An 18,857-nucleotide genomic window follows, 5' to 3' on the forward strand; every position below is an offset into this window, starting at 1 on the left:
GCCACTCTTTCAACCCAAGAGCTATAAATTCTACTTGACCTGAAACCCAAAGCCTAAATAGGGCATTCAAGCATTCGGACATAAAGCAGCCTTACTGTAAAGCCACGCGTCCAGCAGCTAAATGAAGTGCTCTGAATGATATACATTTTATTTGTTTTTTAAATGATGTTGCCTTTTGGCTATCCTGACGCGAGACATATCGTGGAGCAAACCAGAGATTTAATTCCAAGGTTTAGCCGTGGAAATATGTTGGCTCGCTTGGTTATTTCTCTCCGCCTTTAATTCGCACGGCAGATATCACATACGCGTACATCTCCAAACGCAGACACCAAGAACCAGAAGCAAGGATGTGAACTTTCAGCGCATCATTCTACTGCTGGGTACCATTGGATCTTTTTGGTTGGTTCCACGTCTTGTAGAACCAGTTCTGTCACCATAGTAAGCAAACCTTTTGTGCATTCATGGCTGTTTCACGCTCACACTTTCTGAAAGCTTGCTTATTTTCCTCCCCTCTGTTGCATTGAATTATCTCATTTTAGGCAACAAACCTACCAACCACCCTCCCCCCCCTCCCCCCATTCTCTGTCATTTCCCCCCTCTCTTCCCTATGCTCCATCTGGATGCAAACCGATTTCTCCCACTCTCCCTCCCCTCCATCCCCTTCACCTCCATCCCCTCCTCTGGCTTCACAATTCAAGCCACTTCTGTCCATATTTCTTCATCTCACACTTTTTTTTCTTTTTTATCTCTGGGCTTTGACCAACCATCTATCCGAAACCCACCTATAGCTCGCCACACTTTGTCCTTTCCTCACTTCTCTCCCAGCGTTCTCCCCTTCCCACCACAGTCGGTCTGAAGAAGGGTCCCGACCCGAAACATTGCCCATCTGTGTCCTCCAGAGATGCTGCCTGGACATAAAAACAGAAACATAGAAAATAGGTGGAGGAGGAGGCCATTCGGCCCTTCGAGCCAGCACCGCCATTCATTGCGATCATGGCTGAACGTCCCCAATCAATAACCCGTGCCTGCCTTCTCCCCATATCCCTTGATTCCACTAACCCCTAGAGACCTATCTAACTCTCTCTTAAATCCATCCAGTGATTTGGTCTCCACTGCCCTCTGTGGCAGGGAATTCCACAAATTCACAACTCTCTGGGTGAAAAAGGTGTTTCCTCAACTCAGTCTTAAATGAACTCCTCTTTATTCTAAGACTGTGGCCCCTGGTTCTGGACTTGCCCAACATTGGGAACATTTTTCCTGCATCTAGCTTGTCCAGTCCTTTTATAATTGTATATGTTTCTATAAGATCCCCCTCATCCTTTGAGTTACCCTTGAGTTACTCCAGCACTTTGTGCCTTTTTTGTTTTATAAACCAGCATCTGCAGTTCCTGGTGTCTATGTTTGACCTATGGTACACAAAAATGCTGGAGAAACTCAGCGGGTGCAGCAGCATCTATGGAGCGAAGGAAATATGCAACGTTTCGGGCCGAAACCCTTCTATATTCTTTCTCATGTCAGATCAGTGTCCACCTTCTGAAATTCATTTTTTTTAAATCGAGAAGATTTACAAGAATTTTGCCAGGATTCAAAGACATGAGCTGTAGTGAAAGATTGGGTAGGCTAGGACTTTATTCCGGAGAATGCAGGAGGACTAGGGGTGATCTTATAGAGGCGTGTAAAATAACGAGGGAAATAGATAGGGTTAATGCACAGTCTTTACCCAGCGGGTAGGGACATCTAGAATTAGAAGGCATAGGTTTATGATGAATGGGGAAAGATTTATTAGAAATCTGAGGGACAACATTTTCACACGGAGGATATTGAGTATATGGAACAAGCTGCTAGAGGAAGTTGTTGAACTTGCAATACTAACATATAAAAGACATCTGGACATGTACATGGATAGGACATTATTGAGAGATATGGGCCAAATGCAGGTAAACAGGTCCAGCTTAAGTGGGGCATTTTGGTCAGAATGGATGTTGGTCTGCAGAGTGTGTTTCTGTGCGGTATGACTCTCTCTATGCTGCACATGTGTAAACTTGTATCAAGTTTAATTCATCCATCACGCCTGTGCTTCTTGTCTGATAATGCGGCAGTGAATAAATCCTAGGTAGACAAAAATGCTGTAGAAACTCAGCGGGTGAGGCAGCATCTATGGAGCGAGGGAAATAGGCAACGTTTCGGGCCGAGACCCTTCTTCAGGCTGATGTGAGGGTGGGGGGGGGGGGGGAGAAGAAAGGAAGAGGTGGAGCCAGTGGGCTGAGGGAGAGCTGAGAAGGGGAGGAGAACGTAAGGACTACCTGAAATTAGAGGAGTCAATGTTCATGCTGCTAGGGTGCAGACTGCCCAAGCGAAATACGAGGTGCTGCTCCTCCAATTTACGGTGGTGCTCACTCTGGCCATGGAGGAGGCCCAGGACAGAAAGGTCGGATTCGGAATGGGAGGGGGAGTTGAAGTGCTGAGCCACCGGGAGATCAGGTTGGTTATTGCGGACCGAGCGGAGGTGTTGGGCGAAGCGATCGCCAAGCCTGCGCTTGGTGTCACCGATGTAGAGCAACTGACATCTAGAGCAGCGGATGCAATAGATGAGGTTGGAGGAGGTGCAGGTGAACCTCAGCCACATCTGGAAAGACTGCTGGGGTACCTTGTATGGAGTCAAGGGGGGAGGGAAAGCGACAAGTGTAGCATTTCCTGCCCTTAGCAAGGGAAAATGCCCGGAGAGGGGGTGGGAAGGGACGAAGTGACCAGGGAGTTACGGAGGGAGCGGTCTCTGCAGAAAGCAGACAGGGGAGGAGATGGGAGAGATGTGGCAAGTTGGCGGTGGTGAAACTGACGGAGGATTATTTGTTGTACGTGACGGCTGGTAGGGTGGAAGGTGAGGACAAGGCTTCATCTCCACCCCATCTCTGCATTCTCCTCTGATCCTGCACCCTGACTGTGAATCTCTGCCAAACCTTAGTGGCAATGCATTCAGCTGCCTGGGCCCTGGTGTACATACAGTCATACAGTGGAGAAACAGGCCCTTCGGCCCAACTTGACCATGCTGACCAACATGCCCCATTTGCACTCGTCCCACCTGCCAGCGCTTGGCCCATTATCCTCTAAACCTACCCTGTCCATGTACCTGTCCAAATGTCTCTTAAATGTCGTGATAGTACCTGCCTGCCTCAAATAAAAAGGACTGGACAAGCTAGATACAGGAAAAATGTTCCCAATGTTGGGCGAGTCCATAACCAGGGGCCACACAGTCTTAGAATAAAGGGGAGGCCATTCAAGACTGAGGTGAGAAAAACCTTTTCACCCAGAGAGTTGTGAATTTGTGGAATTCCCTGCCACAGAGGGCAGTGGAGGCCAAATCACTGGATGGATTTAAGAGAGAGTTAGCTAGAGCTCTAGGGGCTAGTGGAATCAGGGGATATGGGGAGAAGGCAGGCACGGGTTATTGATTGGGGACGATCAGCCATAATCACAATGAATGGCGGTGCTGGCTCGAAGGGCCCGAATGGCCTCCTCCTGCACGTATTTTCCATGTTTCTACGTTTTTCACCTTAAGCCTACTGTACGCCCTCTTGTTCCCTGTGCTCTGCTAATCCTCTCAGCCTCTCTCTCTTCCTGGGAATCTCTCCTTCTCCGCCCAAGCCTGTGGTTCACATGCCCCAGACATGCTCCTTCCTCTGTCGCCTGGTTTCAACTCTCGTTGGTTTGATGACACTACCGTGAAGCACTTAGCGCTGTTTTACCACATTAATGGTGCTATATAAATGCAAATTGCTGTTGTCAACTTCATCAGCGAAGCTCCCATCTGCTTATTAATGTCAGTTCATCTCATTTTTAAATGAAAATGGTGGTCTCATTCATTGCCAAGATCATGGCAGCTCGAAGAAATCAGCCCCGGAGCAGTCTCTGCACTGGTTTGTAAATGTCACTGAGCTTAATCTTATACAGGACAACCACTGGACATATTTTGTATACAGGAGGCATAATAAAGGTCAGAGAAAGAAAAGGACAGCTTCCTATAATACCACAACCTCAGGCTGGCCTATGGCATTTTCCACCAATTAATATTCTTAAGTAGTACGAGTAAGCCATCAGCTCGGCAAGTCACCCCTTTTATTTATGTTTACTCTACGTTTGAATGTAAAAACCTGGAGCAGGACTGAGAGAGTGCTGCACTGTCTGAGGTTCTGTCTGTTAGATGGATCAACAAACGGAGCTCACCCTGCCTCAGGTGAAGACAACTCGGAACTATTTACCAGTGGGGCGGCATTGTGGTTAGGACAAAATTGCCGGAGGAGCTCAGCGGATCAGACAGCATCTCATGTTCATCAGTTATAGGAGCAGAATTAGCCCATTTGTCCCATCAAGTCTACTCCGCCATTCAATCGTGGCTGATCTATCAACCGCATTCTCCTGCCTTCTCCCCATAACCCCCACACCATGATCTATGGAGGGAAATGGACAGATGATGTTTTGGGTCCTAGACTGACTGGTGATTGGTTGGGGTGGCAGCCAGAATAGTGGACAACTGGTTTAGAGACATGAGTTTGAATCCCGCTAGGGTAGATGGGGAATTAAGTGACTTGGATTGGAGTGGAGAAGGCAAGTTTGGAAAACATCTCCTAGTAGTGGTGGGATGAGTCCCTGTGGAGGGTATGTGTTTGGACCAGTGGCCAGAGATCAGGAATATTTATTTAGAGTCATGAATATAACTCCATCATCATGATCTTGATAATTTAAATACATCAAATATAGAAATACTTAAATAAAAAACGAATCTCAATAACTGTATTCAGGAAACAATGATATAATCATTGAAATACTTGTAATCATTGAAAAACCTAACTAGTTTGTTAGCTTTTAAGAAGGAACTACTGCAGATGCTGGAAAATCGAAGGTATACAAAAAAGCTGGAGAAACACAGCGGGTGCAGCAGCATCTGTTAGCTTCCCTCATGAAGGGCTATCTGACACCCTTACATCATAGCAATAGGATTTGAATATAGGAGCAGGGAGGTTCTACTGCAGTTGTATACGGCCTTGGTGAGACCACACCTGGAGTATTGCGTACAGTTTTGGTCTCCAAATCTGAGGAAGGACATTCTTGCCATAGAGGGAGTGCAGAGAAGGTTCACCAGACTGATTCCTGGGATACCAGGACTTTCATATGAAGAAAGACTGGATAGACTCGGCTTGTACTCGCTAAAATTTAGAAGATTGAGGGGGGATCTTATAGAAACATACAAAATTCTGAAGGGGTTGGACAGGCTGGATGCAGGAAGATTGTTCCCGATGTTGGGGAAGTCCAGAACTAGGAGTCACAGTTTAAGGATAAGGGGGAAATCTTTGAAGACTGAGATGAGAAAAACATTTTTTCACACAGAGAGTGGTGAATCTGTGGAATTCTCTGCCACAGAAGGTAGTTGAGGCCACAGTACATTGGCTATATTTAAGAGGGAATTAGATGTGACCCTTGTGGCTAAAGGGATCAGGGGGTATGGAGAGAAGGCAGGTACAGGATACTGAGTTGGATGATCAGCCATGATCATATTGAATGGCGGTGCAAGCTCGAAGGGCCGAATGGCCTACTCCTGCACCTATTCTCTATGTTTCTGTTTCTAACTATCCCATATGTGACTCCAGGCCTCCCAATGTGTTTGACTCCTAACTGCGTCCTCAGTCAGAGGCAGTAAATTTGGAAAATAAATATCAATAACGTCTACATCCAACAAATAAATACAAAGAAAAGGTGGTTGTGAGCTTCCTGGTTGCTCATTTTGAGCATTCATGCTCATGTTGCTAGTGTTATCACCATTGGCATCCCTCAGTATTTGGGCACCAGTGTGACCCTTTTGTACCGAACTTGGGAATGGTAGATGCAGGAATTCCCCAAATGTGTGAGCTCTATCGCTCACTAATGTTCAGCTGGTCTTATTGCCATTTAAGAATAAGCGGTAGGCCATTTAGAACGGAGATGAGGAAAAACGTTTTCACCCAGAGAGTTGCGAGTCTGGAATTCTCTGCCGCAGAAGGCAGTGGAGGCCAATTCTCTGGATGCTTTCAAGAGAGAGTTAGATAGGGCTCTTAAAGATAGGGGAGTCAAGGGACATGGGGAGAAGGCAGGAACGGGGTACTGATTGGGGATGATCAGCCATGATCACATTGACAATAGACAATAGACAATAGGTGCAGGAGTAGGCCATTTGGCCCTTCGAGCCAGCACCGCCATTCAATGTGATCATGGCTGATCATCCCCAATCAGTACCCCGTTCCTGCCTTCTCCCCATATCCCCTGACTCCCCTATTTTTAAGAGCCCTATCTAGCTCTCTCTTGAAAGCATCCAGAGAACCTGCCTCCACCGCCCTCTGAGGCAGAGAATTCCACAGACTCACCACTCACTGTGAGAAAAAAAGTGTTTCCTCGTCTCCGTTCTATTGAATGGCGGTGCTGACAGGAAGGGCTGAACGAGATTACTCCTGCACCTATTGTCTATAGTCTAGATATGGCTTTTCAACAAAGGGCGAATAAACGGGTAAGTTTAATGGTGCTGGATAATCTCTAAGGTTCCTCAGTTGGCCACTGAGTATGGCAGTGTAATGCGCTCTTGGTAACTCCATGAGGGCAGTTTCAGTGTGCATCTGCCTCTGGAGTCTTGTGCTAGTGTTACATGAGATCTGATCAGAGCGACTTCGTTCCTCCCCAGCTACATCCAGTTGAGGATGGCTCCTCTGAGACCTTTTAAAAATCTGTTTAAGTAGTGGTTGCTTAAGTACCTTGTGGGTTTTCAGATGGCAATATTTGAGATCGCCATGATAGAAATAAGTTCATGTTCATAGGTCATAGGAGTAGAATTAGCCCATCGAGTCTACTCTGCCATTCAACCATGGCTGATCTACCTTTCCTTCTCAACCCCATTCTCCCCATAACCCCTGACATCCGTACCGATCATGACTGTCTATCTGCTTTAAAATACTCAACAACGTACCTCGGTGACTGCCAATCACCCCCCCCCCCGGACACATTATTATTTATTCAAATAGTTGCTATGTCGCTCTTCCAGGGAGATGCTAAATGCATTTCGTTGTCTCTGTACTGTACATTGACAATGACAATTAAAATTGAATCTGAATCTGAATCTGAAAAATACCCATTGACTTGGCCTCCACAGCCGTCCGTGGGAATGAATCCCATAGATTCGCCACCCTCTGACTAAAGAAATTCCTCCTCATTTCTTTTCTGAAGTACTTCCATTTATTCTGAGGCTGTGCCCTCTGGTCCTAGACTCTGCCACAATGCAAGATACGCTTTCAGGAAGCAAAAACACAAGTTACGCTTTCAAGAGTCCTCCAACGTTGCCTGCCCCATATTGTGACAAAGGATATCTTGCAAGACATTGGATATATCTTTCCTTTTCGGCAAAGCCACCAGTTTTGGGCTGCCAGATTCATAATCAAACGTTTGAAGAAGAAGGGTGTTTTTTAACACAATCTTTCAAAGCCTGATCAGTCTGAAGAAGGGTTTTGGCCTGAAACGTTGCCCATTTCCTTCGCTCCATAGATGCTGCTGCACCCGCTGAGTCTCTCCAGCACTTTTGTCTACCTTCGATTTTCCAGCATCTGCAGTTCCTTCTTATACACTTTCTAAGCCTCATTATTGATAAAATAATTCCAAAGCAGATAATACGCAGTGTAGCAATGTAGAAACATAGAAGCTAGGTGCAGGAGTAGGCCATTTGGCCCTTCGAGCCAGCACCGCCATTCAATGTGATCATGGCTGATCATCCCCAATCAGTACCCCGTTCCTGCCCTCTCCCCATATCCCCTGACTCCGCAATTTTTAAGAGCCCTATCTAGCTCTCTCTCGAAAGTATCCAGAGAACCGGCCTCCACCTCTGAGGCAGAGAATTCCACAGACTCACAACGCCCTGTGAGAAAAAGTGTTTCCTCGTATCCGCATGATCATGGCTGATCATCCAAAATCAGTACCCCATTCCTGCTTTTTTCCCCACACAACCCTTGATTCCATTAGCCCTAAGAGCTATATCTAACTATCTCTTGAAAACATCCAGTGAATTGGCCTCCACTGATTTCAGTGGCGGAGAATTCCACTTGGTGGCAGATAATTCTACATGGGGAAGTGTAACAGGGTGGTGAAGCCTGGCTCCTGTGGGTTGGGCAGCAGCCCGAAGAAATTGGAACAGGAGAAGGGAGCTGTGGGAAGAAGAAGTAACCGCAGTCTGTGGCAGAGAAGAGTCATTGTCAATGTGAATCTCAGGCCCTTACGCATGTGGGAAAGGCCCAACGCAATTGATGGGATCCATGGAAATTTCCCACAAAAGTAATGGTCCCCAGAAAGGTGGGAGAAAAGATGATTTTCCTTAATGCTGGAATTCTTAACCATTCCTTCCTTCTGTGGATGGTTATTAGACAATAGACAATAGACAATAGACATTAGGTGCAGGAGTAGGCCATTTGGCCCTTCGAGCCAGCACCACCATTCACTGTGTTCATGGCTGATCATCCCCAATCAGTACCCACGTTCCTGCCTTCTCCCCATATCCCCTGACTCCGCTATTTTTAAGAGCCCTATCTAGCTCTCTTGAAAGCATCCAGAGAACTGGCCTCCACCGCCTTCTGAGGCAGATTGGGAAAGGGGTTGGGATGAATGCTGTTTGAAATAGAAGTAATGTCTCAGACTTTAGTCTGGGCATCTCCCGGCCATGAAGGTCTCTTGCGAGGTGAGCCCCTGGGTTGGTAGCGAGCCTCTTGTTGGAATGGTGGTGAAGGGGGGAATGGGGAGTCAGGAGATCTCTTATAGGAATGAGGAGCCATTGGGATTTCTTGCAGTGATGAGGGGTGGAGAGGTTTTCTTGTAAGGATCAGGGAATCCTCGGGGTCTCCCACGGGCATGCGGGGGCCTGTGGATTTCCCAATGGGGAGGAGAGGAGACTTAATGCACCAGACTCCCTGGGGATCTCCATCCATTCCGTAGGGGAGGGAGCATTGGAAATTTCTTACATGGGCAAGGGAGCTCTCGGGATCACAAGATAGACTGGGGTAACTCAGCAGGTCGGGCAGCATCTCTGGGGACAAATAATTGGTGATGCTTCAGGTTAGGACCCTTCCTCGGACACACGCTGGGGTGAGGACAACATAGGGAATTCCTGTTGGGAATGAGGAAATCTTGGACACAGGGATAAGGGGGCAATGCTGTAGGAACAAGGGAACATGGCACCTCCTCGGACGGGCGAGAGAACATGCTCAAACGAGGCCCATTCACTTGGAAACAGCTGTTGCCGTCATTTCACCAACATTTGACGACAGTGAAAAAAAAAATGTCCCTTAATGCTGGAATTCTGAACCATTCCTTGGGTCTGGGGCCCGGTTATTGGGAAAGGGGGTGGAGATGAAAGCTATGGGAGAGGGGAAAAAATGATGTCGCAGATTTTCATCTGGGCAGCTCCCATCACCCTGCAGCCCCCAGCAATGACATCAACGGAAGTACACTTAATGGCGTCACAGCAAGGAGAAACTTCAGTAGAAGAGGTCAGCTCTCAGGCTGCCTGTTGCCTAGAGAGTTTAGACAGAATGAGCTGCATTAAATGCATGACTGCTTGACATCCCCAAGTGCACAATATCTCCCTTGGTAACATTTAGATTCAGCCGAAACAAAGAAATCTGCGCATCTTCTCGATATAATTTTCAGTCGGCTAATTTGTATTCTAACACCAGCCCCGGTCCTTCAATATCCTCTCTACAAGTGCATTATTGTTCCGCCCCATGCAGCCATCTTATAGTGATGTTACCAACAGCGACAGACAACTGTGCACCTCACCTCACAGCTATCAATAGCCAAAGTGTGGACATCTAACATATCATAACAGATCATGTCATAACTGCTTGTTTCATAGTGCAATTATTATTCTGGATTCTGCATTCATCAGCTGAGGAATGTTTGCTTTGGGAATGGAATGTGTGAGACTTTGGATTGCGGGTGAAGCAGGGGTTAGACACAGAGTGAGTAAGGTTCCTCCTATCAAGCATTACCAGGGAGGTTGAAGAAGGGTCTCGACCCGAAACGCCACCCATTCCTTTTCTCCAGAGATGCCGTCTGACCAGCTGAGTTACTCCAGCTTTTTGTGTCCATCTTAAGCAGCTGTACATGTTGGATACTGAGTAAAATGTCCCAGTTGTTGTCCCATCAGGACAGGTACAAACCAGGTTAGGTGCGGAGTCAAATTTTCTCTACATTGTGCTAACTAACGCTCCCAGCGCAGGGGCAGTAGGGGCTAGCAGAATTCCCTCTACATTGCCCTATCAACCATTCCCAGGGCAGAGATGATGTAAACAAAGGCACAAGTACTGTAGTGAATCAGCGGGGTCAAACTACATTTCCAGAGAACGTGGATAGGGTGGGGACCTTTCTTCAGACAATGTGAGTTATGACCCTGTCCCACTTAGGAAACCTGAATGGAAACCTCTGGAGACTTTGCGCCCCACCCAAGGTTTCCGTGCGGTTCCTGGAGGTTGCAGGTGGTTGCCGGAGGTTGCAGGTAGTGGAAACAGGTAGGGAGACTGACAAAAACCTCCGGGAACCGCACGGAAACCTTGGGTGGGGTGCAAAGTCTCCAGAGGTTTCCGTTCAGGTTTCCAAAGTGGGACAGGGGCATAAGACATCCTCCACACAGTACAAAGTCATGACAGGAATAGCTCAGGCGGATGCACAGAGTCTCTTGCCCAGAGTGGGGGAATTGAGAACATTAAGGACACAGGTTTAAGGTGAAGGGGGAAATATTTTACAGGAATCTAAGGGGTAACTTTTCCCCGCAAAGGGTGGTAGGTGTATGGAACGAGCTGCCGGAGGAAGTAGTTGAGGCTGGGACTATCCCAATGTTTAAGAAGCAATTAGACAGGTAAATGGATAGGACGGGTACTGGCAAGTGGGACTAGTGCAGATCGGGCATGGTGGTTGGTGTGGGCAAAGTTGGGCTGAAGGGCCTGTTTCCATGCTGTATGACTCTATGACAGTTCCAGATAATCTCAGGGCAAGGACCACAGGGTTAGTTGCTGAGCAAGACTGTTCTGTTCTGTTCAATCATCCACTCCCAGCACAGGGATGGCTCGAGTTGGGTAGCTTCTTCTACACTGGCCTGCCACACACTACTGGGGCAGAGATGGTGTGGATCAGATACAGGGTGAAGCTCGCTCTACACTCCCAGAGTAGTGACCATGTGGGTTAGATGCACAGTCATTCCTTAAAACACTTGCCCATTCAAGTGGCAGTGCGGATCAAATACGGAGTGGATCTCGCTCTCCACACTGTCCTCCCACATACTCCCAAGGCAGTGACCGTGTGGTTTAGATGCAGAGTCATTCCTTAAACACTTGCCCATTCAGCAATGCGATCCAACCACAGGGAAAAAAATGACCATGTCCCAAACCCAACAGCTCCACGCTGTCATCGCAACCAACGCATCAACCCGCACCATCCAGATCTCAATAGTCAGTGACTGACTCATCCCCACCTCCTTGTCTCAACCCATTGATAAAAAGGATCAGAACATTTGCCACTAGGCTACGAAAACCTCGCAAGGATATATATCCTGTCACGTCCGAATAGACGGCTGCTTATGATTAACAGAAGCAATCTGTAAAATGGAATTGTAGAAAGTACACAGTGGATTTGGTAGTAAATATTGCGCAGCGAATTGGTGGTGAGAAATATCTGTAACAGGAACATACAGGTCCAAAAGGCTTGATTCCAACGCCAACTGTAGATGTAATACATTAAATCCCATTCATTACTTGATTCTTTCATGTTGGAAAGCAGGTAATATTACGTCCAGTGCAGGCACCGACAAGTCTACCACAAACTGATGGCTTACATCAAGCGAGCATGCACCACTTGGCTGATGCAAAGCCACAACGACAAACACACCCAAGACAACATTGTCCATTCCCAGAGTCAAAAGGCGACAATTGCAAGAAAAACTGCACCTTTTCACCATGTGAAAAATATTTAACACGAGGACCAAATGTTAGCAAAAGGATTAAAACTACATTTGATTCCCAGTAGACACGCCCGCTAAAAGCAACCGAAGAATATAAATGAAAGGGTAGTTTCATGGAAAGAAAAGGCATATTTGATAAATCAAAGATAGTGACTTTTTTTTCGCCCTGTTGTGTGTAGTCCTCTCTGAGGCAATGAGCGGGCAATAGATTAGATTGTACAGCCTGCTGTGTCACCAATTAGTACAGAATTGTGAAAAACACCTTTCAAAAGCCTTAAGGTTTGCAAACTAATCATGCTCGGCCTTTTGATCTCAACACAATACCAGAAGGGGAGGGGGGGGGGGGGGGAGGGGGGGGGGGGGGGGGGGGAAAAAAAGCTGAACGCACTCGATGACATTTGAAATCCACTTGCTCGCTCAACATCAGATCACAAAAAAACATAAATATTACACCCGGTGCCCATATCCACAACAGCGTCGTGGTAACTTGATTCTACGTTGAAACAATCACACACACACAAACACAATGCAAATCTCAAAGGCAGCGGATCGCGAGATAACACAACCCTCCCCGGAGACTCACAATGGTCTTTCAGGAAAAGCGCTGTCGCTGAATGCACGAAAATGTCGCGTCCCTTCAGAAGAGTCACATATTAACGCCAATGTGTAAAATAAATGTGCATCTTTGAAATGATGAACAGGGCTAAAATAGCACCACGTTCACACTGGGGGGGAAAGTTTGATATGTATTTATTATGGACTAAAATGATACATTTATTTTGTTGACAAAAGTCCTGGGTCTTTTTAGATTATGGCCATGAGTCATATTTGGCTTTTTTAAATGACAGAGATGGTGACGTCATTACTGTTTTTAGCAGTGTATTTTGAGGCTGATTTTTATTTAATTTTTCTTTTTAAAAAAATGCCGGGGGGGAGGAAGGGGGGGGTTTGGCTTTTGATTGTAAGAGACTCCAGTCCCAGGGGAAGAGATGTGCATGCAACTGTTCAGCCATCTCATTTATCCCAGTGGAAGATAATATTTCCCCCTATCCCAAACTATCCATCGCAGTTTTGATCACCACATTCCGATGGGAAAGGGATGGGGGGGGGGGGGGGGGGGGGGTGATAATATTACTGTTCTCTCCCCCCCCCCTCCCTCCCTCCCTCCCCTCCCTCCCCTACTGCATCCTACCCTGCTACTGATTAAACCATGCCACTATTATCCCGTGTCGGACATGCACACCATCATAAATCACCCCCACCACCTCCCCTCTCGCCCCAACGTAAATGACCGCCCTCAATGGTTGCATTTAACACACATGCAGATGCTTTACAATGCATGGTGAGAAAAAAACCCCATCAGAGAGCAAAATTACATCGGACCCGTGGCAGAAAGAGGGATGAGATTTGTTATTTCTCTCGCTGGGTCCAGCATTTCTATATCCTGTTAGCAAGTAGACCCCTCTTTACCCCCAAAGAGGTACATTTTACAGATGCAAGATGAAATGTATCGTTTCTTTTTGCAACATGAACCTCCAGACCTCACTTGTTTTTTCTTTATTCTCCCTTCTCAATTTATCCCCCTCCTTTCATCCCAGCCCGTTCCCTCTCCTCGTGTCACACCAATCGTACAGGTATCGAAACTCCCTTCCATCCTGACAGTGGTTATTTTGCTCGGAGGCATTTGTTGTTTAATTTTGTAGAGAGCGGGAGGCGTTTCGTTTTATGTATCACACACACACACACACACACACACACACACACACACACACACACACACACACACACACACACACACACACACACACACACACACCCACACACACACACACACACACACACACACACACACACACACACAACACACACACACACACAGAGAAAAAGCACACAACCTTAAAAATGTTCCCATTTTGTCCCTGATAAGCATTAATTCTGACACACCCAAAATGGCTGTTTCTTTTCTCAGTGCAATAATACAGTTTTTTTTTTGGGGTGGGGGGGAGGATGATAAAAAATTGCCCCTTTTATTAAAGAAAAAGTGAAATTAATATTTCATTGACCAGCATCCCGGTTCCCCATTCAAAGATCCCCGTGTGTGAATAATGACACGATCCCCACTTCGGTTCACCAAAATACCCCTGATTGATTCGATCTATTGATTTTTAGAGAGTGGGAGAGCATATAGTATTCAGCATGTAACCTTACTGCAGAATATGTTAACGGGAGGCTGGATGGTGGAAAGTGGAGAGATGCAGAATGCGTCAAAAAAGCACCATTGAGGGAAGTCATTTTTGCTATTCATCCCATGTCTGGCCATAGGTCTCTCGTACACAGTAAACATCGGGGAATGAGCGCATGAACGGAGATGGTGGATGCGAGGGGAAGGGGTGGGGGAGTTGGAGGGGATGATATACCTTCAAGACAGCAGGTTCTCCATAATCCAGAGTGGGTCATCACTTCCTCGTTCTTTTTGCTGGTCTCATTTTCACTGACAGACTTGCTTTTGCAGACCCCTCTAGAGTATAGCCAGTAGTCCGTTCCTACAGCAATGGTCATTAAACTGAAGGCAGCAAAGGCGCCCACAGTTGTGAGAAGCATCTGTACACCGCGATCAAACAGACCCATAATTCTTCATTATATTCGGGCACACACACACACACACTTTTTTTTTCCTCTCTCCTCGCTCCCCTTTTCTCCCTCGGATAAGATGAGAAAAAAAATCCCCCTTCTAAAATGAATGAGGGGAGCAAAGAGATCAAGAGGTGTGCAGAGGAGGAGACTGCCAATTCCAATCCAAGATCTATGTCCTATAGATATATATATATGATTTATATATATATATATAAATATATATATTTATATTTATATATATATATATATCAGTGTGTATATATATATATCTATTTTAAATTTTAAAAAACCAAAGCAAATCCCCCAAAAATAGATATGTTAATCCTTTTTTCTAAAATTCTGATCCCCAGTTTCCATAAGTGATGGCTATTTTTGAGAGATCTTCAGGAGAAAGGTAGAGATGAAAAGCATTATCCGTGCAGCCTTCTTTCCTCACGGAGTCAGCATCGATGCCACCGTCTTTCGGTTTTTCCTTACAGCTATTCCAAACGCCATGAATTTGTGCGGTTTTCTTGGTCTCAGAGTAGCACCCGGTTTTGGTGTCGTAAAGGTTTTTTTTTTGGGAGGGGGGGAGGGGGTTGTTGCTGGTAGATGTGTTTTCAAAGAGAAAGGTTTAGACTTGAATGAAGATGTTCGCCACGCAGCTCGTGGTCCGTTAGTTGGACAGCGGCTTTTTTCTTGGTGCTGAAATGGACAGCTCCCCCTTTTTTTTTTCAGGCGTTGCTGTTCAAAGATTCGCTCCTGAGACGCATTCTTCCCCTCTTGACTGTCCGGTTCCTCTTTTTTTCTGTTCCCCCTCCCGCCTCCTCCTTCTTCCCCGTTGTCCCTGCTCCTTCTCCCTCTCTTCCTCCTCTCCCTCTCGGATGGTGAAAGAACAGCTCGCCGGCTCCGGAGCACGAAGAAGGCGTAGCCAGTCCTTTCCAGCCTACTCGTCACTCTAAATGTACGTGCCCTCAGCTCCCAATGCAGACCTCGAATAGCAATTAGACCGGCAAACACACACACACTCACTCACCCACCCTCTCTCTTTCGCACAAACACACACATTCTCTCTGTCCCACACATGAACACTCACTCACACACACACACACGCACTCTACCACACACTCACACACAATCACACACACACACACACACATTCCTATTCACTACACACACACACACACTCAAATATGCACTCACATACACACTCGCACACTCTCATTCACCACATACTCACACACACTCTCACATATACACTCACACACCCACGCACTCACATACACCCACAGTCACACGCACACGCACTCATTCACCACACACTCATACACTCCACATACACACGCACAGTCACACACACATACACACATTCGCCACACACTCATACACTCCACATACACACACACACACGCACACACATATACACACACATACATATATATATATATACACTCCACACACACACACACACACACACACACAAATATATATATACACACACACACACACACAGTCACACACACACACACACTCATTCACCACACATATTCACTCCACACACGCACACACGCAAACATACACACACACACACAGTCACACACACACGCACTCATTCACCACACACTCATACACTCCACATACACACGCACACACACACATACACACATTCACCACACACTCATACACTCCACACACACACACACACACACACACACACACAGAAATGGGGAAATCACATGGTTCTGGGCAAAGAGGAATAAACAACAGCATGTGGCAGGATCCGTTATAAAAAAAAAGTTAGAGCAATTTCCCGTGATACAAGGACTCGTCCCAGCAATCACCCTGCTTTCCATTCCAGATTTGTAACCAGCGTTTCCCTTAGCACCGAGAGATCCTTAGCAGAAGAACGTGGATAATTGGGTAAGTAGGATTATGGAGCAAACGTTATGTCATCTAAAGTAAGGTAGACAAAAACGCTGGAGAAACTCAGCGGGTGAGGCAGCATCTATGAAGCGAAGGAAATAGGCGACGTTTCGGGTCGAGACCCTTCTTCATCTAAAGTGTGATTAGGGGTTCGGGAACACGACGCCTGAAGGGGCGCTGGGCATGGAGACCCCGCACCACATTCACCGATATCCTGCATGCAAGCTTGTTCTACCAAACTGCAAATCAAGAGGTGGGAGGTTGACTGCCTGAAGAGTTATTTTTGTTTTGGCCGGGTTGGATATAGTGAGCCAAATGAGCTACTTGAGTTGCGTTGTTAGTGATGATAATGCTTGTCTTACATGATCTAATATTTCTAACCAAAGGACGAGATAATCACTAATAATTCCAATTAGAAAACCCGGCCTGAACTTCGGTCCTCAAAGAATAGTGAGCGGTAGTGGTCATTCCATTGCAACTATCGCTCACCGCGTGATAGACCTTCCTATACCGCCGTTCCTGCAAATGAAAGTTGGGACATATAGTCACAACCCCAAAAATAAGTTGTTTTTCACTTCCCCAACCCCCCCCCCACCCCCTCCCCCGGGGTTGGATATTAAAATGTGTGGACGTATTTCAAGGGAAGCTGCTCAACAAGTGGAGGAAAACGAAATGAAGGAACCGGTTTGAAGAAGGGTTTCGGACCGAGATGTTGCCTATTTCCTTCGCTCCATAGATGCTGCTGCACCCGCTGAGTTTCTCCAGCACTTGTATGTACCTTTGAAGGAACACAGTGGTTGATTGAGACGGTGGTGTGGAGGATAAATGGCAGTATGGACTAAAGAGCCTGGTTTTGTCCTGTAAATTATGTGATGTAGCGAGCCCGAATGGTTATCCCATTACAGCTATCATTCACCGTTAGATAGACCTTCCAATACCATCGTTCTAGTAAATCAAAGTTGGGACATATACTGTAGTGACCACCATGCAACGTTGTTCTTCTACCCTCCAGTTCATATAATAATCAAACTACTTTTTCCAAAAGTTTCGCTTCCCTCCCTACCAATGTGTTATTAAGTTCTGACCAGGTTAGAAAATAAGATATGACTGTATGACTTTTATGCATTACTCCATGAGGCTAATAAACAATAGACAATAGTTGCAGGAGTAGGCCATTCGACCCTTCGAGCCAGCACCGCCATTCAATGTGATCATGGCTGATCATCCCCAATCAGTACCCCGTTCCTGCCTTCTCCCCATATTTCCTATTTTTAAGAGCCCTATCTAGCTCTCTCTTGAAAGCATCCAGAGAACTGGCCTCCACCGCCCTTTGAGGCAGAGAATTCCACAGACTCGCCACTCTCTGTGAGAAAAAGTGTTTCCTCGTCTCCCTTCTAAATGTCTAACTCCTTATTCTTTAACTGTGGCCCCTGGTTCTGGACTCCCCCAACATCGGGAACAAGTTTCCTGCCTCTAGCGTGTCCAAACCCTCAACAATCTTATATGTTTCAATGAGATACCCTCTCATCCTTCTAAACTCCAGAGGGTACAAGCCCAGCTGCTCCATTCTCTCAGCATATGACAGTCCCGCCAGGAATTAACCTTGTAAACCTACGCTGCACTCCCTCAATAGCAAGAATGTCCATCCTCGAATCAGGGGAACAAAACTGCACACAATATTCCAGGTGTGTGCACTAGGGCCCTGTACAACTGCTAATAATTTACAACTAATAATTGAGAATTTGAAGCATCATACCAGACCTCAAACCACCCCTTGCAGAAGGAAACACACTCTTTACCCAGTTAATTGGCAATGTGAATTTAAGATTGAGAGATTTACAAAAAAAAAGATTATTAGTTTATTTCTGAAACACGCCATTCTATCCAGTGATGTTGACTTTATCTACAATGCCCCAAAACCTAGGGATGTTTTTATTTTATAATTTAAATTAATCCTATAGGCCTCTTGAGTGGACCTTGGTGACTGCTGAAGGATATTTCAGAGTAAAAAATATCTACAAATGCAAAGGTGGCATTTTAAACCATAAGTTTGCCGCTAAGGGTGCACTAGTCATAAAGGTGGGAATTAAGTTGTCAGTTTTCAGTTTATCACATTTTTAGTGTTGAGAAAAGAGTTGTAACTGTCCTAAACCAACTGCAATGTATAGGAAGGAACTGCAGATGCTGGTTTACACCGAAGATAGGCACAAAATGCTGGAGTAACTCAGCGGGACCAACCAACCAACTCCGATATTTGTTTCTGTAAGGGTAGACCCTTAATTCGAAAATAACAACAGAAATGACTGGGAAA

The 18,857-nt window shown here is 46.1% G+C and overlaps 1 protein-coding gene across 1 annotated transcript in view; it reads right to left on the minus strand.

The window, feature by feature from the left end:
• LOC129713811 (voltage-dependent calcium channel gamma-2 subunit) overlaps window positions 1–15,555 on the minus strand; it is a 97,518-nt gene extending 81,963 nt beyond the window's left edge. Inside the window, exon 1 of the mRNA XM_055663121.1 lies at window positions 14,428–15,555. Coding sequence (XP_055519096.1) covers window positions 14,428–14,638 — 211 coding nt within the window. The 5' untranslated portion in view covers window positions 14,639–15,555. The remainder of the gene's footprint in view (window positions 1–14,427) is intronic.
• Between the last annotated feature and the right edge of the window lie 3,302 nt (window positions 15,556–18,857).

This window comes from Leucoraja erinacea, chromosome 37, assembly GCF_028641065.1.
Source record: "Leucoraja erinacea ecotype New England chromosome 37, Leri_hhj_1, whole genome shotgun sequence".
Classification (NCBI taxonomy): Eukaryota; Metazoa; Chordata; class Chondrichthyes; order Rajiformes; family Rajidae; genus Leucoraja; species Leucoraja erinaceus.